Raw genomic sequence first — 27,102 nt, forward strand, 5'->3', positions numbered from 1 at the left:
CAAGATATATATCAAATTAATTTTCAGGCGGTTGATAAGCAATTATTCGACAAAAAAAACTGTGTAGCTCACTCTTGTATGATGTCTCTGTGTTCACATGGTTTAGCTGCAAATAAGGAAATCTGATGAGTGAAAAATGACCTTTTGACCATAAGAGGTCAAAGACAGGCTCACATAGCTCAGGATGGGATGTAAACAGTGGCCGGCCATCAAATCTAAACAAAGAGCTTTGTGGTCACCAAGGGGAAGTTGCAACAAAAAGCTAATCAAAGTGCAACAACAAAAAACAAGTAGCTCACATTCCTTTGCTTAGTCAGAAGTGTGGATGTGCGTTTTTTGTCCATGGCGCTCATTCTTTTCCACCAAATCCTTCAAGGGACAGACAAACATTCGTGACAGCGATCCTCTGCTATGTCTTTGACCCCTGCCTGCTTAAGTAATGGCTGTTTATTTTAATAGTGTACTCGTTGTTAAGTGTCTTCAGACAAGTGGATCAGCTAACTGCCAAAAATGTATTTTAAATGGAAGTGTACAGAGAAAGCAGCCATCTGCCCTGCTAATCCCAGACAAAGTGTGACTGATTGTGTTGTTCCCAGACTTGCAATTGCCCCTCGCTGTTGCACTGCCATTTAAAGGCTGTGTGTGTGTGTGTGTGTGTGTCGGGGGGGCCATTGTTTAGATCCTGTTAGCCCGACAGGACTCCCTCTCCACTTAGTCTTTTTAGGTCATCAGGTTGGGTTACGACGCAGCTAAATCGTTTCACCTAATTAAAAGACAATCATCCCGGTAAATGCATTTTGACTGCAGCGGCTACTATTCTTAGCACAACATCCATTGCACAATATTATTTAGGCTCTGCAGTACAAATAATGCTTGAGATGATATGTGTTGCTGTGGGTTGCTTCTGTTGTTTTCATTGTAAAACCCAGGTATAACAGGGGAAACTCAGAAAAATACCCTATCATAATGTGGTGGAATACTATAAATATGACCAAGCAAACAGTATTTATTATTAGAACAAACATGTTTTTATAATTTAGTTTTTTGCTCATCCACTTTTTAAGCTACATTTTTTACATAAAACAATATCAATGACAAGAAGACGGCAACGGTTTTAAAGTTAAAAGGTTTGAACAAAGTTATTTAAACTGTAATGCTGCTAACTTAATGTCAATCAGCACAACAAGAAAATACACTGCAATTCATCAGTGAATGAAAATGGCTTTTCTGTTGCTGTGCTAATGGATTTACTGCTGTGGAGATGGTTATAATACAACAGGTTCACATGGAGAAGCAGTAATTGAGGTAAATGAATATGAGAATTTACAGAAAGTATTTTTTTTGTCATGTTTTGCACTGGCTTGTCTTTCTGGAATCATTTTAACATCAAAGCTGAAATTGTAGATATCCACATACTTCATCATTTCTTACCACTTCTCTATCTTTCCACTTTGTGATATCAAAAAGTAAACGACTGACACTATGCCTTTATCCTGAGGAATGAGAGCTAAATTTAATATCCACCGATAATCAGGTTTTCTCTTGAGAAAACCAAAAGCTATGTGCAAACACACAGAAAAGTACTCACAGGTTTAATTGTGTCCTGCAACTCCAAGCATTGATGGAAATGTAAGCCTCTCGCTGACAAAAACGTCTGCACCGTGCACGTTTGAGAAGTGTAAGATTTGCGAGAGGTGCTAAAACCCCACACCTGCCTTTAGTGCAGAAGAGCATCCTAATTTAGGCACATCTTTCAGCACCACTTTGTCTGAGTGAGAGTGTGTGTGTGTTGCCTGAAGACAAAAATTTCAGCGCAGGAAATAACAAGGAGTGTGTGTGAGCGTGGGTACATCCATGGAGAGATGTCTCATAGGCATACAAAAACTGACAGAGGGAAACAGCCAAGGTGACACTAGGGGAGCCTCCTGACAAAGAAATAAAACACTGTTGCGTTGTGTGATTCACAAATAACATCAACACTAACAACTGAGCTGAAGGAGCTCCGACATTGGAAATAACAGCGCCGATGTGAAAGAGTCTGATTTGACTGAGAGTGGTGAACTCTGCCACTTCAGACACACTTGTCAGATGAACAGTCGAAGGCCGAGAGCCGGAGCTGAACTGACAACGTAGCAGGGGCTCACCCAAAGCTGCTCAACGGCGAGGCCACCCTGGGAGTCTTACACTGGACTTACATCTTTATTAAGAGTCCTCTTTTATCATGAGTGGGTGGGGATCCAGTAGCATCACACACATTATTTTCAAACGGCCATGAAAGGAGAGATTCGGCGAACTAACATATCTACAAATATATCGGGATAGACTTTTCAAATAGTGAGGAATACTGTGAATGTGATGCTGTGAGTGCTGCTGCTGTGAGTGCTGCTGTTGCAACATGTACACCACACTGAACGAGTGACAGCGAGCCAGAACAGTGGTCCTACAGCACAGCGGGCCTGGGCCAAAACTGCCATAACTGGGAAAAACAAATCAGACACACACACTGCAGACTGGAAACAGGAGATGTGCAAAGGAACATTCAGACAAACGTGTACAGCTAGATTTAGATATTTTAATTCAGATACAGAATCTCAACAGTAATCAACATGTTTTTCAGAATGGACCAAAGTAAGGAAGAGGTCTTTCAGGTTGCCCTGATTATTCAGAGAGCTTTGACAGGGTAGAGGACGTATCTGTGAATGGGGCAATATTAAAGGAACCTATTTTGCCCGTTTTTGGAGTTCATATTTTTAATTTGGGGCACTACTTGGATATGTGTTCAGAAAACGCTTTAGCATCTTTATTCTATTCATTTCTGCAGCAGCAGAGACTCTCGCAGCCGGATTCAGCTCCTGCCCCCACTCGCTAGAAAGCCCAGTCTGCTCTGATTGGCCATCTGGTGATGAGTTCCATTACGTCAAGACGAAAGGAAGCTGTGTACAGACGACGCGGCAATTAAACACAACACTGACAATTACTTTTAATTATACAGGTGTAATATATGTAAGAAAAAAGGTTTGTTTACTGCGGGAGAGGAGAGCTCCATCTGCTGAGGACTTTGGGATTTTGAGCCATTCACACCGTATACATTCACAAAGACTGAAAAAGCATAATAGGTCTCCTTCAATATCAAAAACAAGATGTAACTGCAATGAAACCAGATATTTTTAGTGTGAGGAAAACTAATATTAGTACTAATATGTTGAAAAATGCCAGAAAAATTAAAATAGCGAAGGATTAGCAGGATCCTTTAAGTATTCATGAGGACTTATCAGTTCTTAGTAAATGATCAGCTAGACATATAAAGCCATATATGGCTTTATATGTCTAAAGGAACAGATATAAATCTAGCATCACGAACATGTGTTTTAATTTTTCAGTTTTCACATCGATACATACAGTGGTACTGAGGAATAACATCTCGTATTTTGTTGTGATGTTTTGCTTTTGCTGAGAAAATGACCTGCGACTTTGAACACGCCGAGACAGAAACCAGAGAACATTCCAATCTGACGTACATGGATTTTCCGACACTGAAAAAAAAACATACTGTCATTAAGTGTGGCAAACGCAGACTGCATGCCAAAGAAAAGTAAAAACATTCTATCAACTGAAGCACTTGTCTCAATTATCCTCAGAATGAATGAGGGTGCATTAGTTAAATATCACAGCCAGCAAAGCAAGATTTCTTTTGCATGGCGTCATGTTTTTGTTTTTCTTTTAGACGGATCCTGACGCTGCCTGCGATAGAGTGTGATCCTGCAAGCATGTGGCCTAAATGAAAAATGGAAGACCTCCTAGGTGATCAAACCAATTATACAGAGAACTTAAGGAACACCAAAAGCTGATTATATGTTTTGACAAAGTAAAATACATGAAGCTGCAACTCTCCTGCAACACTACAGCGCTGACACAAAATGCCCAGGGGTAGAACAAATCCTGACCTGTTTTATAGAAACAAAGGGATCAAATTAAAATGTTCCTACTGAGTGGGCATGAGTACACAAATATGCCCCCATGGGCTCACAGCACCTGCTACGCTCTGCTCCCAGCAACCCCCCCAACCATGTTTATTCCCAATGGAGCATCTCTATCAGTTCACAGAACACCAGGGAGGAACTAAGTTTTTCATCCACTCAGTGTGGAGGCCTGCCCTGATATTGGCAGCTCTGGCACACTGTTTACTGGATTTATGTGAAGTGCTGAGCACACAAATTGAGTTGTGTAAGAACACATACATCCGCCAATCCAGCCCCCTTATAAAACTATTTAAATTCATTGGATCAAGAATATTTTTTGGATCTGCACCAAATTGTGCACACTCAAATATTAATCACCTATAGATATTTTTTTAATCAAGATCTATTCATTATTTTGTGAGAAATCAAAGAATATGTTGAAAATCTCACTATTTATCTCACAATTTTAAAGAAAGAGACATGATGATTGACAGCTGAGATTGAATGACAAACACTGAGCAGGTATTTCCCTGGTGGTGCTCGGGGACTTCAAAAGGGGCCTTGAGGGACAATTCTTTAACAAGAATGGAAATGCAAAAATATAATCGTCAACTTATCAATACCCATCAGTAACACAACAGTTTTGTCAATTGCAGTCCGTCATAGCTATGACAGCAAAGGGAGGTAGGTGCTGGGAAGATCACAAAGGGCAGTTAGCCAGAAGTTATTGTGGTTAATTGAGGAAGTCTATCTCAGACTGCTGAGGCAAGACCTCTTCACCCTGAGTCAGTTCATCACAGACGAAAACAGTCTACTGGCCAAATGTGAGCGTTGTTAACCCTTTCAGGCAGGAGCATCGAGGCTAACTCCTCGGGACAACACACTAAACGGCTCTTCTTTATTTTTCTTAATTTTGCTCCTCCTTTTCATTCTATATATAGCCATATCACCAAGGGCTCTGTGCAGAGCTCCATAGAATATGGAGGACAAGACGGCGACAGAGAGGGCTGATGAATACGAAAAAGACAAGCGAGCACAAGAGAGGACAACTTCACTCATTCACAGTATTGTGCTTCAAACTATCCTGAGACGTTCAGAAGTTTGGAGAACAATCTGTTGTTCCAGGGCAGAGGATTTACTGTCCGACTGTGCGTTCTTTAAAAGCCAAACTGTAGAGTAGAGCTTATAAAATAAGAGAAGAGTATTTTCACAGCTACTCCGTGTGGCCTGCATTATTGATGGGCTTAGCCTAATCTACTATGAATACATGTACAGCCACATCATGACACAATCCATGTTTTCGGGGGGTGATACGCACACAGTGAACTGCTATGACGTGAACATTTGTGTGGATGTTTGTTCCTGTGCATATGTTCACAAAGAATGCCTTTTAAGACAGCACATAGTGGCTATACTGACAGACATGGCGGCCCACTATAGCCATACCCTAGGGCAATGTGGCCTTTTCTCCTGTATGCTAGAGAGCTACAGCGAGCTCATGTAAAAGGCAATGACAGATACACTTCTGTCTCAAGTACAGGCATGTGAAGGAAAGAGCAGGGCTATTGTACCTGCATTTTTTGGATTGTGTGAATGCTATGCAATGGAATGTTGTTGTTCTGCGTGTAAAGTCAAAACTAGGCGTATGAATTTGTATTTTTAAGAATGGGCTGTTATTCGTTATTTCACATTAATATTAAGTTTCCCACTGCTGAGTATAAACAGTTTTTCCCTCCTTCATTTAGCAATTTCTCATGGGTTGAGTTATTGGCTTTAGTTATTTCAAACTTGCTAATTTCAAATGAATCTTAACTTGGAAAGAGGATGTGGAGGGGAAATTATCAATTCGGGAAAACAGAGCAACAATAATCTGAGATCTCTGTGGGGCTATTTAGGTTTTCTATTTCCCTAATGACTTTGACTAATAACTATATTTGGTCCTGGCAACACTTAAACGCATATTAGCTGTGTAAGGCTGTTAGTTCAGATAGTACAACAACATTAACTGTTACCATGACTAATAACATTTCCTACCTACAGTAACTAAGTGCCAATGAGATAGCTTACCATTGTATTTAAATATGAAGAACAGTAGAGAGAGAGAGAGAGAGAGAGAGAGAGAGAGAGAGAGAGAGAGAGAGAGAGAAGAAAGAAAGAAAATGGAGGTTCCGTCATGTACTCAGACCAACAAAGAATAGAATACATAGATAAACATTCTGCCCCATCTACAATCTTAACAGTTTGGCCTGTGGTATTGCTCGTTGCAGCTTTCTTGAACCACAAAGGTGACCTGCAGTAATTGAGCCGAGTAAAGATGGGCTGCAGACTCGGTGAGGACATGGTGAGGACAAAGCCCAGAAGTCACACTCACCCTGCTGCACAGAGAGCTGTTCACTAGGGCTGCACCTATCGATTAATCTCTCCAAAATAAAATTTGTGCAAGAGCTTGTTCCATTCAAGTAAAAGGAATACATCAATCTACATTAATATGAAAACTGGTCTCTGACTGAAAACTCCCACACTTTAGATCAGGGGCAATTAAATTGTAAAAATGTAACAACTTTTGTCTTTGTTCCCACTTTCTCTTGTTCAGTGAGAAAAGTGAACTCTACCATCTGCTGCCAGGATTTACTACCATAAAGACGAGAAAAAAGCTGCGCAGGTTAAAATAAGACTACCGTAACTGCGTGAAAGGTGTGTAGGTTCGGTAGTAATGGTCCGTCAAAATCAAATAATAGGTCTGGGTCCGTATAGAATGGCGTCTGGGTCAGGTCCAGATCCAAATACACCTATTGGTGACCTATGCCTTGGATGATCCTGTAGATATTAAGTCTACAATAGAAAAAAAAAAAGTACTGGCAGTGTATAATAGTTGTGTAGTTCTAGCTTAAATATTGCATTTGTTTTCAATGTAACTGACCATTTTCTTTTAGCACCTCTTGGAAAATGTAAGCAAACATTACTTTATGTACAGAGAGTAACACCAGACTAGCCCATGGAACCTCACAGTAACCTGTATGCTAGCCTGTATAGCATCTCTGCCAGTGAGTGGTCCAGTCAACTATGGTCAAGTATTGCTGGTAGTTGCATGATGGCAGCCCTGTCCTACCTTTTGTTGTGCCAACATGCGAGTGTGTCCATGCGTGTGTGTGTGTGTGTGTGTGTGTGTGTGTGTGTGTGTGTGTCTGTGTGTGTGTGTGTGTGCGTCATTGACCGTAATGTCACATTCACGCTCTGATGCTAACCTTGTCTGGCATGTGCATTAGCCCTTTCTTCCGTTTTCACTGAGAACTCATCTCTGGTGTCTTTAAAAAGAACTTACAAAATGTCCTTTCACTCACTTGAAACTCAATAACTCTACTCACCGCCAGCAACTACACTTTTGTCTGTGTCAAATCTTAACGTATACAGCATGAATAATGGTCACAACCTGCGGCTTCCTGCTCGCCACAATTTGGTGACAGGGTTGATGGGGTGGTTTTTGATGTGCCCCCCCCTCAGGGAGGTGCACAGTGTCTCAGTCATGCAAGCCAGGGTCATAATGCTGTATTTGCAACAAACCTCTTCCCTGCATCACACCCCTCTACAAAATCACAGCCAGTATTCTTGTACTGAGGTAAACTCTGAGTATAATATGTTGAAAGCTGCAGTACGACACATACAAGATGACCCATTCTACAAGTTCTCGCCATTGGCTGACATGCCTCCCAACAAACTACTTGAAATGGTGGTGGCCTTTTTCTGAGATGCTGTGTGCTGTGTACTGCTTTCCAGGCAGAGATATACCGGACTTTAAATCCTGAAAACAACAATAAACTCTTGCTTTGACATTTGCACGAGTGTGAGATAATGTCCAGTTATGAAAGAGCCAACACTCAGGGTTCTACATCGTGAAGGGAGCACCAAGCCTTGAAGAAGCTTGGCTCACACCATCATTATATCTGTGCAATACACCATGGATAAATTTACACCCTTTTGACCCTTTACTTTCCGGTGGTTCAGCCAGACAGTTTGTAATTCAAATTAATAAGGACAAACACAACTGCCTCGGAGACTAACAACAATCTAAAAGCATCACAATTGGCATGTTTTATACATTGTGTACAAAAGTGTGACAATAGGACTTTTATACGAACACACTATATAACAACACCTACTTCATGCCTCTTCCAAACAGAACAGTAGCTCGTAGTTAACAATAGTAGCCTTGAGCAAACTTGATCTATTTCAGTTTGTTTTGCACGGGCTGATTAATTGATTGAAACTGGCCACTCGTGCAAAATTAAGCGGGGGAAAAAAAAATCTATTTCAATTCTAATTGGAAGTGGGTGGAGAACAACAGCACTGTAGCATGATTTTTGACTGTCCCTGTGAAACATGTCACAGCAAGGTCATCTGTAGCTGCAGTATTTCGTGAAAGTGACATGACTGCATGACACACACACTGTAATCAAATTGAGATTTTCAAGCAGAGCACGAAAAAGTGCTTTACAAAGTCGCTCATTCAGCCTCATGCAAGAACAATAAAAATATCTATCTCTACCACGGAGGTTATGTTTTCACCCCTGCCCCTGAGTTTGTTTGTTAGTTGCTCTGTTTGTTTGTTTGTCAGCAGAATTACACAAATCTACAGATTTACACGGAACTTGGGCGGTATTTTTGACATCTTTACAGATTTTTCGTGGAATAGGACATGGATCTTGATGAAAAAAGTCTGGCATATAAAGGGAACTGATATATATGAGTGTTTGTAATTTGGTGTGGATCCAAATAAAAATCTGAATCTAGTGGATTTAAATGTGGTTTCATGGGGGATTGTTTTTTTTCAGACACTGTATGGTAACAAATACAGCTACAGACCTGTAACCACTACCAATGTGAAGATGAGATAATATGGATTCTGTTTGTATTTGTGAAAGTAGCCACAGAACAATTATCAATTATCATCAGATTCTGATTTTACATGTTGGAAAAGACAGGAGAAGGCAGCGGTCTTCACAAGTCCAATAAGGTCCAATCGGTCTGAGGTGTGTAATGGATCTGAATGGCCCATGAGATCAAACATGGTATCAGCTCTACTTGTAAATCACAATCACCTCAGAAGAGATTGAACTGTGAATTGTGTTCTCATCCTCTTTCTCCTGTTTTCTCAATCAAAGTTGATTCAATTCCCATATTTATTCTGCCAATTTCTTTAAATGTTTAAATGTTATACTTTAATGTAGTAGATATTTTTTATTTATGTTGCACAAATGAGAGAATGATGTTACGCAATATTGATACATTTTTATCTTTGAATCAAAAGGGATTTTAGTTGCTTTGACTTCACATTTATTCTGAAGACATTATTCAGTATTGTAATTAGTAGAACTAAAAGTAGTATTATTATCATGTTGTTGCTCTCCTCCATCATGAAAACTTGTTAATTGTCCTAATTGAATTATAGCACATCATGCTGGTGAGGTCTTTCTCTGGTTCCCCCTCGTATCAGGTCCGTCTTTATGAAAATGAATGAATGCATGTTGGGTTCAAGTACAATCGCCATGGGTCCCTTTCAGGTTCCAATATTACGGCAAATCTGTGGCAGAGAAGATCCCGTTGCTCACAGTACGAGGTTGATTGGGATTATTTTTTAGCCTTAAACCAGTTATTTCAAAAGTACAGAGGTAAATCTGTGTAGTTCAAGTTTGTATGCAACTGTTCTTGCATCATATCAGCTACATTTTTAACGTCACATTAAATTAGCACAACAGACAAAGACAGGTGCTTTTAACTTAATATTGCTGCAGCACAAAAACATATTCAAGTCAACGTACATTTGATTTGGTGCCATATTTAATTTTAAGACTGACTGGTGCATGACAGAGTGCTTCAGTCTGCGCTTATCAAATCGTGTAACCCAGTATATTTATATTTGATGGAAGCAGTTTCTCTGTACTGTTCAGGACTATGTTGTTGGCCAGCCTGAGTATATCATAGTGATAGGATGATTCATAGTTTCTCAGGATGTTGACCTACTATCTTTGAGCAGAGTCTTATTTGGTGAATCAGTTTTGACATTTAAGTAGTGGACGAACACTTCTACCATATGATATTATGATACTGTAGATCTCTCATGAGCACAGACGTAGAAAACAAAAAAAAGAATCTATCAGCTTGCCTAAAAAGACATTTTCATTCTTTGCCTTGTCCTTCTGCAGACACATTCAGTATGATCTTTCAACACTGCAACCAAATGTTGATAAATAACCTGATTGACTTCTTCCAGTGTGACTTTTCCAGTGTGGATTTCAATAAGAAGGAACTTTATGAGAGAGTCACATGGGGAACCAAATACAACCTCCTCTGTTCTCTTTGTGTTAAACTGAAGAGCATTATTATCACTTCAATAAACCCACTTGTTCACACCACGTTGGTGCAGTTCAGAGTCACTGAACAGAAACATGGTGACTGCATGATCAGAGTACTTCAGAATATAGTGATTTAGTGTAATTGTTGGGTATAAAAGATAAGAGAGGGGCACCATTGGCCATGATTGCACATTAAAGGGTTTTGTTTGCCTTTAGAGGTTGGACTCTGAAAAATGTCAATGGATAAAATATGAATGTGGCTAAGTCTGGGCCAAAACAGTAACAAGATATTGTAGTAAAGTTAATTTTAGATATGTCATAATCACTGAGGTCTCAAATCCTTCTGTTCTTATGGACACAGGTAGAACTGCCTGCTCTTTCAGAACGTACAGTTGTGGTTAACAATTTCCCCACATTTATATCTCCACAACAGCCCTGAGAGATCTTCTCTTAAGGACTGGGACCACTACAAATACTGCATACTGGCTAGTATTGTCATGCCTATCATTTAGAGCTAAAGGCATTTTATGCTCTAAACCGATTACAGGTTATGAGAAACCCCACACGTACATCTTTTCCTCTTAACACAGAGTCTGACGACAACAAGAGCTTTTTCGTATATTTGGTTTTGGGCAACTCAAAAGCAGAAGAGACAGGAAGGTGGGGAGACTGCCAAGTGTCACACAGGACTGATCAGTTGATGCAACACCATGAAATACAAGCTGATGTTGACTTAAATCAATAAGAGAGAGAGGAAAACAGGATGCCTGGTGTGTTTCAGGAAAAGTCCCCAGGACAAAGGATGAATGGTCGTTAGCTACAAATGGCCACTGATAAGCTGAACAAGGGAAGTCAAGAGTATGTCTCTATTGTTATCAGTGTATTCATTTCAAATATTTCCAAAGTGCCTGTGCTAGTGACACAACGTTCTCACTTGTAATTGGAATGCCATTAACTGAAGAACCATTTGTTACCTGCAGACAGACGGCTTGTTTCCCTCCACATTTCTGTTTATGCTACTGTTCCTGACACACTGAATAATCACTCTTTAGCTACAGGAAGACAAATTAACTACACGTAGGCCTACTGCACTAATGATAAGACCAGGCTTACATCTGTTTTTTGCAGGATTAACACTGTCCTACAGAGGAAAGCAAATAGATTCAGGACATCCAGCGTGGAGGCAGCCAGAGCGATTTACCCACCATTTAACCTCTGCATTCAAATAGTTTGCTTGCAAACATGTACTGGGCAATCTAGGAGGTTCTCCTCTCGCCAAGGGAACCATTTGCACAGAATTTGGTGCTTGGCGGGTGATCATTTCAGCAAACAGCAGAATTCCTGAAAGTGTGTCAGTCATGAAAACAGCAAACCAGCTTAGAGACACGAATACGGGGGGAAAAGGTGCCCAAACAAGAAGGTTCACTATCAGTTATAGAGGTTTAGGTCACAGTATTTTATGTGGGCCTATTTCTACAGAAGGTGACAACACTTACATCATGGCAACAGAGTAATTGGATATCTATCCTGCAGCTTATCACAATAATGACTGATACAGAGCCTGTGTGGTTTATGCATATCCACATTCTCATCAGCACCCATCGGCCTGCAAATCCTGAAGAAATGCACTGTCTTTTTTTAGAGCCTTATCCCAATGATGTATGCATCACGGCTCAAACAACAATGTCCTCTGGGCAGGGAATATATAGATCTATGACAGATGCTGCTTTGTCAACATGGGGCTGTGTGAAGGGCAAAGGGAGGTTCCTAATGACTAATTTCCCTTTTATTTCGTAATTTATACTTGTCGACTCGTCGAAAAATGAGAAACCACGTAGAAAGCAGTAAAGATTGAGCAGAATGTAATCTGGATCACAGCATCTAGGGGTAAATAATGTAATGTATGGTTTTTCTAGTGTGGCTAAATGTTAACAATGCTAGCACCGGCCGCCTTCTTTTCTTCCAGGTTAACGCCCACATTCCTGTAATGAAGATAGTTACGCATTGCTCTGATAGAGCTCTTTAATGCCAGTTTATTCTGACTGCACACAACCATGTTTAAATTTTCTACATTAAAATACCAAACTGGATTTTAAAGGATGTCACACTTTCCACCTTGCATGTTTACATCAGCACTGGGAGAGGAGGGAGCTGCTGTCTGCCAGGACTGCAGCCATGACTCGACACGGGTGGCTGCAACATATCTCGACATCACTAAAAAAAAAACAATAATTAGTTTAGCAAAGGAGTCTCTCTGATACCGACCAGCGAGGGAGGCAAGGTTTAATCATTTGGACGATTGTGCTCGCCCCTAGAGATGGTTACGGTTTTAGTTGCCTCTGTTCTAGGACAGCAGGGTCCCCTTTCTTTAACTCCGTAGCAGGAGCAGTAGCAGCAGTAGCAGCGTCTCTACAGCCACACGAGTCCGCTAACATAGAACCAGTGCAGCATCTCAGCTGCATGCAGCTTTCCTGAGCAGGCACAATGCAGCAAAGCTGAGTGAACTTCACTCTCTCTCTCACACACACTCACACACACACAAGTAGAATCCAATATGGTTTCCTCAGCCCCTGGTCTAAGCCGTTTTCGACACTTTAAACTTGTCCCCTCAGCAGGTGGAACAGTGATGCCGCAGTTTTATACAGTGAGGTCCAGCGGAGTCGGCCCTTCAACGTAGCTTTGCGCAGTGTTTGCTTGGGTTGGCCCTGACAGTGCTTTGTTTTAGCTGACTACGGCGTTCGGATTTTGCAAATACCTCAATTACTCCCTTTAACTCAGCAAATCAGCAAAATTGCTTTCCCCCCCACCACACAGCTGCAAATAGATTAAATCATTACGCATAATTTCTTTAAGTGAAAACAAGTAATTGATGCTTCACCTGGATTGTTGTTCTGCAGAAATAACCCAACGCTGTTGTGTTGTTTCAAGGAAAATATGAGTCTGTGTTACTTGTCGGCGCCAAGTCTCACCGCTGACTTAGCTTTAGGAATGGAGAACCCTCAAAAGGAAATTGCACTTGATTCAAGGGTAATTGCTACCAGTACAAATGAGGTGATTTTTCTGTTCGTCAGCCCACCATCAGTGACATTAAAGGAGGTGGACAAAATAACATATTCACATTTCAGTGCAATGCAACTCAACTCAGCAACCCTGGAAAATGACCATAAGGTTAATCCCACCCCCCCTCAAACACTAACCGAGCATTATAGCCAGTGTGAGGGTAGGATTTACTGCTGGACTGTAGTGTTAGATTGCATTAGTTTCAGCAAGGTGTTCCTAATGAAGTGCCTTCTCCATGTAAGTCTAAGAGTATGATAAGATTAAAGCAAGCACTTGCCGTCTTCCCAGAGGATTTCAAACCTGTCAAGTTCCAGGGATCTCCTCCTTAAAGAAATCCTTACTCTACCCCAGCTCCCAGCACTGACGACACCCAGTGAAACAGGGATTTGGGAAATGAATTTTAAGTTGCCAGCATAAACATAAGAATTAACAGTGGGACTTGTGTGATATGTGAAAGCCTGTTTGCACTGTGGCTAACAGGCATCTGTCCCTTGGAGATGAAACACTTGGAGCTTTGTCGTAGCTGCCAGCGAGTGCCTGTTGTGGGAAATGGCCCAGTTTGAGCACACCAGTTGCTTACTAAAAAAGCCAGTGGATACATTCGATTGTCATTCATTTATTTATCAGCATTAACCTTAATAAGATGTTGTTACTGCACTGTAAAGCGTGTCCCTTCATCAGGAGCAGAGTATCCAAAACTTTGTAGCATCAAAATTCAACCTAGTTTATAAAAGGTTAGGTTTAATGCTACATATTTTTAAATCACTTTTTTTCTTTAAGTTTATTGCCCCCCTCAGGTTACAGGAGCCTAATACATCACCAGAGGTTCAGTGGTTTCACTGAACACCACATAGGAGAAAGGTGTAGATTTACATTCTTTCTCCATGAACGTTGCAGATTTTGTTCTAATTTGAGCAAGATCGATTAGTCTGCTGATATCAGCTCATTATTTCAAAAAGATTCTGGTGTCGCTGTAGTTAAAAGTCAGCACAGAAATGCCAAGATATAGAAAACTAGATTTAAGTTTGCATGAAGTCATGTTCGTCATTATCAGACGTCTTTAACATGTTTCATATTCTGATATTGTTATCAATCTAAAAACATCAGTGTTGGTCGGGGTACAGTTCTGCTCTGTCCTGGTATCTCTATTTGCTGGATCATACACAATGTAATGCATTGCATAACATGAAGAACTGAGTTTTTTCACTTTAAAAGCAGCTGAATAACACATGGACGAGTGCATTCTTGTGGCCACGGGATACACGTTTTGTAGCGATGATCATTAAAATGGATTTTGTTATTTTATTATGATTTATTATTAAGTTATTATAAGAGATTTTTGAAGTTTTGAAATAAAAACATGGCTTCAGTGCGATCTGGGAACAGCAGTAACAGATACTGACTTCACTCCTTCTAGGTAAAAATGTCCTTTTTTACAGCAACAAAGTTTGTTAGTGTTTTGCACGTTATAACATAATTATAACATACTAAATTGAGTAAATCCGTGATGGATACGGTTGAGAATTGGAAGGTTTTTGCAGGACAAGAAAACTGAGGACTCAATCTGACTCAGAGGTAAATACTGTGTCAGGGAGTAAAAAGAAAAACTGGCTGCTCTCCCCACATGAGACAGTCACACCGAGCAGGTCTATTTTTATTATAGGGGGGGAATGTGGGAAATGTCATAATTTGCAGCAATTACAGCAAAATATCTCTGGTTCCAGTTGATTCCCTTTAAACCATTGGATTCAGATGAATTGACTTCTGAATAATCCAGTTGTTCTCTCTCTCTCTCTCTCTCTCTCTCTGCTGTGGGTTTAAATGCAGGAGTGGATTTGACTCGTGCTCCAACCTGCACAACACAGATCTGCAGCAGCCGCAGCAGCAGCTAGCATAGCGTCTGTAAGACTGTATGAGAGTGAGGGTCGTTACGCGCTGCGGTCTCCGGGGCAGACCTCCACCGGGCTGCTTTGACAGGGTGAACCTCCGGGCGAGATGGTGCCACAAACCCCACAGCGTCGCCGCGCACACACGAGGGTTAATCCCGCGGCAGGTTCGCGTTAAGCGAGCGGTGTCGTGTCAACCGGCGAGTCCCAGCGACCGCCTGCGCAGCTCCGGGGCATCACCGGCACCAATATTACATAAAACACAAGCGGAACCCGAATCGTGTTCGCAGCCCCGCTCCGCTCATCCTCCGCTGCCCAGCTAAATAACACGCCGGGAAAGAGGCCACTCACGGTTGGTGCGGCGGCGAGAAGAAGTCACGGTTCCCGGGTGCGTCGGGCTCGTCTCCGCCGCTTCACTCGGACTCGGACACGACTGTTTTCCTCCGTGTCGTCGCCGCTGTCGGGAGAAAAGCGATCATGGGCTGAGCGGCTGTCGCATGTACCGCAGTGTTCACTGTCCGAGAGTCGGCCCCCCGCTTCTTCTCCACCACGGCCCGGGGAACGGTGCGCTACCGCCGCCGTGTGGCGTGGAGGCGGCACAGCTCGGTCAGATCAGGACTCTCTCTCTCTCTCTCTCTCTCGCTCTCTCTCGCTCTCTCTCTCTCTCTCGCGTCAGGAAAGTTGTGTTTCCGCTGGAGATTTTCAAAACAAAACCAAAAGGAAACCAAAGCGGAAATGAAGCATGAACAAATGACACCAGTTTGAAACGGTGTAACATCGGGTCTTTATGAACTTGACATTGACTACCACACTGTATACAAATAAAACACAGTGTTCAAAAGGATAGAAAATGAAGCAACAATACAAAATGGAATAAAAAGTTTATTCATATCTGATTGCTTAGACCCGCCCATAGACTGTATATAAAGATGGATGACAACTCCTTAAAAGTGAAGCCAATGTGTCTTGGTCGCCACCTGGTGGGTGGCTGCAGCATAGGTCATTACCCCTGCCTCCTCCATGTTAGTAGATGGACATGAAGCAATGACAAATCTACATTACAAATCTACATTCAGAAAAACTTGATTGATCCCCACAAGGAAATTGCTTTTTAACAACTGCTCAAACCTTAGTCAGGGAAGAAAAGATATATCAATGCATATGTAGTAGTAGTAGTATAGTAGAGTGCTGATGAAGGAATTGTATAACTGGATTGCCTCAGGAAACAATGACCTTGGGTGGCGTTCCGAGGAGCACTTAGTCATTCCGAGCCTCGTGCTCCTCTGGATACCAGAACATTACTTTGAGGGTGGGCCATGATGAAGAAGAGCTTTGACAACACCCTCCTCTCAGTGACTACATGCAGAGGCTCCAGCTCCACCCTCAGGACTGAGCCAGCCATCTCAATCAGTCCGCTGAATCTGCTGGTGTTGACCATCCGCCGGCTGTGATGCTCCGGCAAACCGCGCTATAAAATGTCGCCAATAAGAGACTAATACAAAATCAGCAGCTTGGTTAAAGATGTTAAAGGACCACCCTGCAGTAAAAAAGAGCAGACTCTGGTCCTTTCTGTAGAGAGCTGCAGAGTCCCTGGTCCAGTTCAGTTTGCTGTGCAAGAGGACACTAGGGTCTGTGTACTCATGTAGCATCTCCACCATTTCTCTAGCAAATGTCAGACGTCAAATGCAATTTCATCATGGAAAAGTGTTTTTTTCTACTGAGTCTGCAAAGCTTGCATTTCAGCAAGAAAAAGAAGCTTAGAGATTCAAGGTAGTGTAAAAACTGACAGCAAACACTCTTACCTCCGACTATCACATACAAATTTGCAGATAAACTGATAAACTTAAGGACGTGTAACAGAACCCTGAATCTATCTCAACCTAACCCTAATAAATAAAACGTGTCTCCAATATATAAATACATTTATCTATTTCAATAATTGTAAAACAGAAGTAATAAGAATAAGTGGATCTGTTTTTTTTTTTTAAAAGTTGCATTCAATTAAATCCTGAATAAAAAACTTAGGATAACGTACACAGAATGCATTTAGTGCACAATGCAAAGATATGAAGCGAGAATTTAACAAATCAGTTTATAAAAATCAGCCGAGATGTCCACAGATATAATTACACACTAAATCTACACCATCAGCTACGAGTAGATACTGTAAATATGCCAAATTACTTCACAGTACCAGAGTCTAAACACAAGAAATAAATCAAAACACCTTGAATCTTATTGATACAGAATAAAAGTGCAATAGAAACTGCTACTTTGAAATCAAATGTAAGCTTTTGTTAGACTCTTGTATTATTAAAGGACTTTGAGTTTCCGAAGTTTATCAGAAAAAATGTCATTTAATTCTAAATTTCATATAACCCAGAAATCTATTTCGAATTTTAGTCAACTTAAAACCATAAATGAGAGGATTCATGAGGGGAGGTATGACAAGAATCTCCATTGAAATAAAGTTTTTAAGTGATTGAGGTAATTTCTTTGAACCATATCGTATATTCATAATATCAAAAAGTAGAGTGAAAGCAAAAGTGATCAAAGAGAGTAAATGTGGCACACATGTTTGCATGAACTTTGCCCTGTTTTCTACAGAATTTACACATGTTCTAATGAGATATATGTAGGACCAAACTATAAATACAACATGAAATACATAAATGAGTATTGTAATGTAAGCAACGATGTTGTTAACCATAGTTTCAGCTGGGAAACAAGCAAGTGTAACAATAATCCAATTCACACAGAAGAGACTGGCAATATACGGGCTGCATAACTTCAGTCTTGATGTTAGAAAAATATTTATGCCGTTAATGCAGAAAGGTGTAAACCAGGAGAAACACAATAACTTAATGAGTCTTTGCTTTGACATGATAGTGTGATACTGCAGTGGTCGACATATAGCCACATATCTGTCATAAGCCATTACTGCAAGAAAAGAGAGATCAATGCAGGCAAATGAGTAGAGTACTTGAGCCTGAACAAGACATCCAGAATAAGAGATGACATGAACAGGAGAGAGCAGATCCCACAGAAATTTGGGAAAGAAACCTATTGATCCATAAAGTCCATTCATGCAAAATGCACACAGCAGAATATACATTGGTTCATGGAGGTTTTTATCCAAGATGATGGTCACAATAAGAGTTATATTTACCAGCAAAATTACACAGTAACAAACCAAAGTGAGAGAGAAGAGAACAAACCTGTAGTTCTTTGGTTCAGTTAAACCTGAAAGATAGAATATTTTGATCACAGAGACATTTTCCATCATATTTTCAAACTTTGTTTTTCTTGTGTGAAAGGTTCCTGAGTCCCTGACAGCGTCTCCTCTGTGGTCGCACTGCTTATAGTATCTCGGTCTACAGCAGGAAGTGAGGTGGGATTTGAAACCAGCCAATCGACGTTCAGTAAAAAGTCTTTCAGCATGTGACAATCTATGAGCATGAGCAATTATAATAATTACAATATTTACTGAATTCTACCAAAAGGGCAATATACTATTGTGTGTTTAGCTTGTAATCAACAAAGCCAAAGACGTATCAGTTATGAGTACTTCCTGTTTAATTGCAAAACATCAAATTTCTATATTATGCTTCGGACCTGCTGTATAAACCTTCACAGTTTAACATTGTCAGGGATTTGAAACCAACTGCAAATGAAAACATAACCTCCTACCTGCCGATATAAACACAGTATTATACATATCAAATTCTTTATTACCACAACAAGACAACAATATAATTTAACATGTACTTTGCACATCTTTGCACTGACACTGATTTCATGAAACAAAATGTCCAGGAATACAGCCGTGAGTTTAATTGTGTCATCCCTCACAATTCCATGATATTTTGCCTTTATCAATTCCAAAGGAATGCAGTACAGAGTGTTGGCCAGTAGATGTCCTCATGTTAACTGCACCAACTGATTCAAGTCATTTTCAGCCCTTCTGTGCACTGGTGGGAATCAGCACATTGTGTGACAGCCTCTAAGTCACAGGTTTCTGAATGCAGACAGATGTTGGAGTCACATAACAAACATATCTCAACAACACCTTGAGGGAATTCCATCAAATTGGTAAAACAAAAATGTTAATTTGAACTTATGGATGAACTGATATGAATTTGTTGGTCAAAGATCAGGATCACTGACCTTACAAAACACGTTTTTGATCTTGTGAGTGCAAAATCTCAGGAACACCTTCAGAGGATTTCTTCACATTTGGCACAGATGTTCATTTAGACTCATGGATCAACTGATAAGATTTGGGTAATGAACAGTCAATGTCACAGTGGCCTCACAAAACATGTTTGGGCCCTTTGTCCTTCTCTAGTCTGCCTTTAAGGAACTGCTTTAAATCTTGTCCAGTTGTCAAGTGGACTCAAAGAATAACTGATTCGATTGCAGTGGTCACAAGTCATGATGACCTCATATGAGTCTTGAAAAAAATGTAGGTAGACAGAATCTGCACTGGTTGACTAACAAGTGCTGTATTTGTGGCTTGCCAGGCAAACTTAATTGAGTCCATATCACTTAAAAAAGGGAATCTTTGGCTTGGGCCTTTGTACATTTACTCTGCTTAAACAGGGACAGCAAATGACTTCTGGTTGTCTTTGTGGTCAGACCTATAGTTGGCTTGAGAGATTTTGCACTTCAATTACTGAAAAATCCACGTCAACTGATTCATTTCCATCCATCAGTTTGCATCACAAATACATTGGAATGTGAGGAGACACCAATCATTAATCACATTGAGTAAGATAATCACAGGGACAAAATCAGCGTTCCGAGGAGCACTTAGTCATTCTGAGCCTCGTGCTCCTCTGGATACCAGAACATTACTTTGAGGGTGGGCCATGATGAAGAAGAGCTTTGACAACACCCTCCTCTCAGTGACTACATGCAGAGGGTCCAGCTCCACCCTCAGGACTGAGCCAGCCATCTCAATCAGTCCGCTGAATCTGCTGGTGTTGACCATCCGCCGGCTGAGATGCCCCGGCAAAACCGCGCTGTAGAAAATGTCGCCGGCCAATGCAGACTAATAAAAAATCATCAGCTTGGTTAAAGATGTTAAAGGACCACCCTGCAGTAAAAAAGAGCAGACTCTGGTCCTTTCTGTAGAGAGCTGCAGAGTCCCTGGTCCAGTTCAGTTTGCTGTGCAAGAGGACACTAGGGTCTGTGTACTCATGTAGCATCTCCACCATTTCTCTAGCAAATGTCAGACGTCAAATGCAATTTCATCATGGAAAAGTGTTTTTTTCTACTGAGTCTGCAAAGCTTGCATTTCAGCAAGAAAAAGAAGCTTAGAGATTCAAGGTAGTGTAAAAACTGACAGCAAACACTCTTACCTCCGACTATCACATACAAATTTGCAGATAAACTGATAAACTTAAGGACGTGTAACAGAACCCTGAATCTATCTCAACCTAACCCTAATGAATAAAACGTGTCTCAATTATTCAATGTAAAATCGATAACATTTATCTATTTCAATTATTGTAAAACAGAAGTAACAACAATAAGTGGATCTGTTTTGTTTTTTTAAAGTTGCATTCAATTAAATCCTGAATAAAAAACTAAGGATAACATACACATAATGCATTTAGTGCACAATGCAAAGATATGAAGCGAGAATTTAACGAATCAGTTTATAAAAATCAGCCGAGATGTCCACAGATATAATTACACACTAAATCTACACCGTCAGCTAAGAGTAGATACTGTAAATATGCCAAATTATTTCACAGTACCCGAGTCTAAACACAAAAAATAAAACAAAACACCTTGAATATTATTGATACAGAATAAATGCAATATAAGCTGCTAATTTGAAATCAAATGCAAGCTTTTTGTTAGACTCTTGTATTATTAAAGGACTTTGAGTTTCATTTCATTCTAAAAGTCATATAACCCAGAAATCTATTTCGAATTTTAGTCAATTTGAAACCATAAATGAGAGGATTCATGAGTGGAGGTATGACAAGAATCTCCATAGCAATGAAGTTTTTAAGTGATTGAGGTAATTTCTTTGAACCATATCGTATATTCATAATATCAAAAAGTAGAGTGAAAAGAAAAGTGATCAAAGAGAGTAAATGTGGCACACATGTTTGCATGAACTTTGCCCTGTTTTCTATAGAATTTACACATGTTCTAATGAGATATATGTAGGACCAAACTATAAATACACCATGAAATACATAAATGAGTATTGTAATATAAGCAACGATGTTGTTAACCATAGTTTCAGCTGGGAAACAAGAGAGTGCAACAATGAGCCAATTCACACAGAAGAGACTGGCAATATACGGGCTGCATAACTTCAGTCTTGATGTTAGAAAAATATTTGTGCCTATAATGCAGAAAGGTGTAAACCAGGAGAAACACACTAACTTTATGAGTCTTTGCTTTGACATGATAGTGTGATACTGCAGTGGTCGACATATAGCCACATATCTGTCATATGCCATTACTGCAAGAAAAGAGAGATCACTGCAGGCAAATGAGTAGAGTACTTGAGCCTGAACAAGACATCCAGAATAAGAGATGACATGAACAGGAGAGAGCAGATCCCACAGAAACTTGGGAAAGAAACCTGTTGATCCATAAAGTCCATTCATGCAAAATGCACACAGCAGAATATACATTGGTTCATGGAGGTTTTTATCCAAGATGATGGTCACAATAAGAGTAATATTCACCAGCAAAATTACACAGTAACAAACCAAAGTGAGAGAGAAGAGAACAAACCTGTAGTTCTTTGGTTCAGTTAAACCTGAAAGGTAGAATATTTTGATCACAGAGACATTTTCCATCATATTTTGAAACCTGTTTTTTCTTGTGTGAAAGGTTCCTGAGTCCCTGACAGCGTCTGCTCTGTGGTCGCACTGCTTATAGTATCTCGGTCTACAGCAGGAAGTGAGGTGGGATTTGAAACCAGCCAATCGACGTTCAGTAAAAAGTCTTTCAGCATGTGACAATCTATGAGCATGAGCAATTATAATAATTACAATATTTACTGAATTCTACCAAAAGGGCAATATACTATTGTGTGTTTAGCTTGTAATCAACAAAGCCAAAGACGTATCAGTTATGAGTACTTCCTGTTTAATTGCAAAACACCAAATTTCTATATTATGCTTCGGACCTGCTGTATAAACCGTCACAGTTTAACATTGTCAGGGATTTGAAACCAACTGCAAATGACAACATAACCTCCTACCTGCCGATATAAACACAGTATTATACATATCAAATTCTTTATTACCACAACAAGACAACAATATAATTTAACATGTATTTTGCACATCTTTACACTGACACTGATTTCATGAAACAAAATGTCCAGGAATACAGCCGTGAGTTTAATTGTGTCATCCCTCACAATTCCATGATATTTTGCCTTTATCAATTCCAAAGGAATGCAGTACAGAGTGTTGGCCAGTAGATGTCCTCATGTTAACTGCACCAACTGATTCAAATCATTTTCAGCCCTTCTGTGCACTGGTGGGAATCAGCAGCACATTGTGTGACAGCCTCGAAGTCACAGGTTTCTGAATGCAGACAGATGTTGGAGTCACATAACAAACATATCTCAACAACACCTTGAGGGAATTCCATCAAATTGGTAAAACAAAAATGTTCATTTGAACTTATGGATGAACTGATATGAATTTGTTGGTCAAGGATCAGGATCACTGACCTTACAAAACACGTTTTTGATCTTGTGAGTGCAAAATCTCAGGAACACCTTCAGAGGGATTTCTTCACATTTGGCACAGATGTTCATTTAGACTCATGGATCAACTGATAAGATTTGGGTAATGAACAGTCAATGTCACAGTGGCCTCACAAAACATGTTTGGGCCTTTGTCCTTCTCTAGTCTCCCTTTAAGGAACTGCTTTAAATCTTGCCCAGTTGTGAAGTGGACTCAAAGAATAACTGATTCGATTGCAGTGGTCACAAGTCATGATGACCTCATATGAGTCTTGAAAAAAATGTAGGTAGACAGAATCTGCACTGGTTGACTAACAAGTGCTGTATTTGTGGCTTGCCAGGCAAACTTAATTGAGTCCATATCACTTAAAAAAGGGAATCTTTGGCTTGGGCCTTTGTACATTTACTCTGCTTAAACAGGGACAGCAAATGACTTCTGGTTGTCTTTGTGGTCAGACCTATAGTTGGCTTGAGAGATTTTGCACTGCAATTACTGAAAAATCCACATCAACTGATTCATTTCCATCCATCAGTTTGCATCACAAATACATTGGAATGTGAGGAGACACCAATCATTAATCACATTGAGTAAGATAATCACAGGGACAAAATCAGCGTTCCGAGGAGCACTTAGTCATTCTGAGCCTCGTGCTCCTCTGGATACCAGAACATTACTTTGAGGGTGGGCGATGATGAAGAAGAGCTTTGACAACACCCTCCTCTCAGTGACTACATGCAGAGGCTCCAGCTCCACCCTCAGGACTGAGCCAGCCATCTCAATCAGTCCGCTGAATCTGCTGGTGTTGACCATCCGCCGGCTGTGATGCCCCGGCAAAACCGCGCTGTAGAAAATGTCGCCGGCCAATGCAGACTAATACAAAATCAGCAGCTTGGTTAAAGATGTTAAAGGACCACCCTGCAGTAAAAAAGAGCAGACTCTGGTCCTTTCTGTAGAGAGCTGCAGAGTCCCTGGTCCAGTTCAGTTTGCTGTGCAAGAGGACACTAGGGTCTGTGTACTCATGTAGCATCTCCACCATTTCTCTAGCAAATGTCAGACGTCAAATGCAATTTCATCATGGAAAAGTGTTTTTTTCTACTGAGTCTGCAAAGCTTGCATTTCAGCAAGAAAAAGAAGCTTAGAGATTCAAGGTAGTGTAAAAACTGACAGCAAACACTCTTACCTCCGACTATCACATACAAATTTGCAGATAAACTGATAAACTTAAGGACGTGTAACAGAACCCTGAATCTATCTCAACCTAACCCTAATGAATAAAACGTGTCTCCAATATATAAATACATTTATCTATTTCAATAATTGTAAAACAGAAGTAATAAGAATAAGTGGATCTGTTTTTTTTTTTTAAAGTTGCATTCAATTAAATCCTGAATAAAAAACTTAGGATAACATACACAGAATGCATTTAGTGCACAATGCAAAGATATGAAGCGAGAATTTAACAAATCAGTTTATAAAAATCAGCCGAGATGTCCACAGATATAATTACACACTAAATCTACACCATCAGCTACGAGTAGATACTGTAAATATGCCAAATTATTTCACAGTACCAGAGTCTAAACACAAAAAATAAATCTAAACACCTTGAATCTTATTGACACAGAATAAAAGTGCAATAGAAACTGCTACTTTGAAATCAAATGTAAGCTTTTGTTAGACTCTTGTATTATTAAAGGACTTTGAGTTTCCGAAGTTTATTCAGAAAAAATGTCATTTAATTCTAAAATTCATATAACCCAGAAATCTATTTCGAATTTTAGTCAACTTAAAACCATAAATGAGAGGATTCATGAGGGGAGGTATGACAAGAATCTCCATTGAAATAAAGTTTTTAAGTGATTGAGGTAATTTCTTTGAACCATATCGTATATTCATAATATCAAAAAGTAGAGTGAAAGCAAAAGTGATCAAAGAGAGTAAATGTGGCACACATGTTTGCATGAACTTTGCCCTGTTTTCTACAGAATTTACACATGTTCTAATGAGATATATGTAGGACCAAACTATAAATACACCATGAAATACATAAATGAGTATTGTAATGTAAGCAACGATGTTGTTAACCATAGTTTCAGCTGGGAAACAAGCAAGTGTAACAATAATCCAATTCACACAGAAGAGACTGGCAATATACGGGCTGCATAACTTCAGTCTTGATGTAAGAAATATATTCATGCCGTTAATGCAGAAAGGTGTAAACCAGGAGAAACACAATAACTTAATGAGTCTTTGCTTTGACATGATAGTGTGATACTGCAGTGGTCGACATATAGCCACATATCTGTCATAAGCCATTACTGCAAGAAAAGAGAGATCAATGCAGGCAAATGAGTAGAGTACTTGAGCCTGAACAAGACATCCAGAATAAGAGATGACATGAACAGGAGAGAGCAGATCCCACAGAAATTTGGGAAAGAAACCTATTGATCCATAAAGTCCATTCATGCAAAATGCACACAGCAGAATATACATTGGTTCATGGAGGTTTTTATCCAAGATGATGGTCACAATAAGAGTTATATTTACCAGCAAAATGACACAGTAACATAACAAAGTGAGAGAGAAGAGAACAAACCTGTTGTTCTTTGGTTCAGTTAAACCTGAAAGGTAGAATATTTTGATCACAGAGACATTTTCCATCATATTTTGAAACCTGTTTTTTCTTGTGTGAAAGGTTCCTGAGTCCCTGACAGCGTCTCCTCTGTGGTCGCACTGCTTATAGTATCTCGGTCTACAGCAGGAAGTGAGGTGGGATTTGAAACCAGTCAATCGACGTCAGTAAAATGTCTTTCAGCATGTGACAATCTATGAGCATGAGCAATTATAATAATTACAATATTAACTGAATTCTATCAAAATGGCAATATACTATTGTGTGTTTAGCTTGTAATCAACAAAGCCAAAGACTTATCAGTTATGAGTACTTCCTGTTTAATTGCAAAACACCAAATTTCTATATTATGCTTCGGACCTGCTGTATAAACCTTCACAGTTTAACATTGTCAGGGATTTGAAACCAACTGCAAATGAAAACATAACCTCCTACCTGCCGATATAAACACAGTATTATACATATCAAATTCTTTATTACCACAACAAGACAACAATATAATTTAACATGTATTTTGCACATCTCTTCACTGACACTGATTTCATGAAACAAAATGTCCAGGAATACAGCCGTGAGTTTAATTGTGTCGTCCCTCACAATTTCATGATATTTTGCCTTTATCAATTCCATAGAAATGCAGTACAGAGTGTTGGCCAGTAGATGTCCTCATGTTAACTGCACCAACTGATTCAAGTCATTTTCAGCCCTTCTGTGCACTGGTGGGAATCAGCAGCACATTGTGTGACAGCCTCTAAGTCACAGGTTTCTGAATGCAGACAGATGTGGGAGTCATATAACAAACATATCTCAACAACACCTTGAGGGAATTCCATCAAATTGGTAAAAGAAAAAAAAATCGTTTGAACTCATGGATGAACTGATATGAATTTGTTGGTCAAGGATCAGGATCACTGACCTTACAAAACACGTTTTTGATCTTGTGAGTGCAACATCTCAGGAACACACTTCAGATGATTTCTTCACTTTTGGCACAGATGTTCATTTAGACTCATGGATCAACTGATAAGATTTGGGTAATGAACAGTCAATGTCACAGTGGCCTCACAAAACATGTTTGGGCCTTTGTCCTTCTCTAGTCTGCCTTTAAGGAACTGCTTTAAATCTTGCCCAGTTGTGAAGTGGACTCAAAGAATAACTGATTCGATTGCGGTGGTCACAAGTCATGATGACCTCATATGAGTCTTGAAAAAAAGGAATTTCAGACCTATAGCTGGTTTGAGAGATTTTGCACTGCACTTACATCAACTGATTCATTTCCATCCATCAGTTTGCATCACAAATACATTGGAATGTGAGGGAGAGACCAATCATTAATCACATTGAGTAAGATAATCACAGAGACAAAATCAGTCTTCATCAGATAACACTATATTTTACTTGCACAAAAGTGTATTTTGTGGTTTATAAAATGTTGTTTTGTGTGTATGACAACATACGGTTCGTTTTTGCTTAGGATATATA

General features: G+C 39.9%; 4 protein-coding genes across 4 annotated transcripts in view; all 4 read right to left on the minus strand.

The window, feature by feature from the left end:
• adarb1b (adenosine deaminase RNA specific B1b) overlaps positions 1 to 15,846 on the minus strand; it is a 109,507-nt gene extending 93,661 nt beyond the window's left edge. The window contains exon 1 of the mRNA XM_035174282.2: positions 15,607 to 15,846. The gene's annotated coding sequence lies outside the window, so the exon portion shown is untranslated. The remainder of the gene's footprint in view (positions 1 to 15,606) is intronic.
• A 1,762-nt stretch (positions 15,847 to 17,608) lies between these two features.
• On the minus strand, positions 17,609 to 18,556 carry LOC118120160 (olfactory receptor 142-like). The gene has a single exon (XM_035174901.2). It carries the CDS (start codon positions 18,539 to 18,541, stop codon positions 17,609 to 17,611), a length of 933 nt encoding a protein of 310 aa, XP_035030792.2. The 5' UTR covers positions 18,542 to 18,556.
• Positions 18,557 to 21,155: 2,599 nt separating this feature from the next.
• LOC118120089 (olfactory receptor 1019-like) lies at positions 21,156 to 22,103 on the minus strand. Its single transcript, XM_035174783.2, has one exon. It carries the CDS (start codon positions 22,086 to 22,088, stop codon positions 21,156 to 21,158), a length of 933 nt encoding a protein of 310 aa, XP_035030674.2. The 5' UTR covers positions 22,089 to 22,103.
• Positions 22,104 to 24,719: 2,616 nt separating this feature from the next.
• On the minus strand, positions 24,720 to 25,667 carry LOC118120200 (olfactory receptor 1019-like). The gene has a single exon (XM_035174964.2). The coding sequence runs from the start codon at positions 25,650 to 25,652 to the stop codon at positions 24,720 to 24,722; it is 933 nt and encodes a 310-aa protein (XP_035030855.1). The 5' UTR covers positions 25,653 to 25,667.
• Positions 25,668 to 27,102: the final 1,435 nt, after the last annotated feature.

This window comes from Hippoglossus stenolepis, chromosome 13, assembly GCF_022539355.2.
Source record: "Hippoglossus stenolepis isolate QCI-W04-F060 chromosome 13, HSTE1.2, whole genome shotgun sequence".
NCBI classification, from domain to species: Eukaryota; Metazoa; Chordata; class Actinopteri; order Pleuronectiformes; family Pleuronectidae; genus Hippoglossus; species Hippoglossus stenolepis.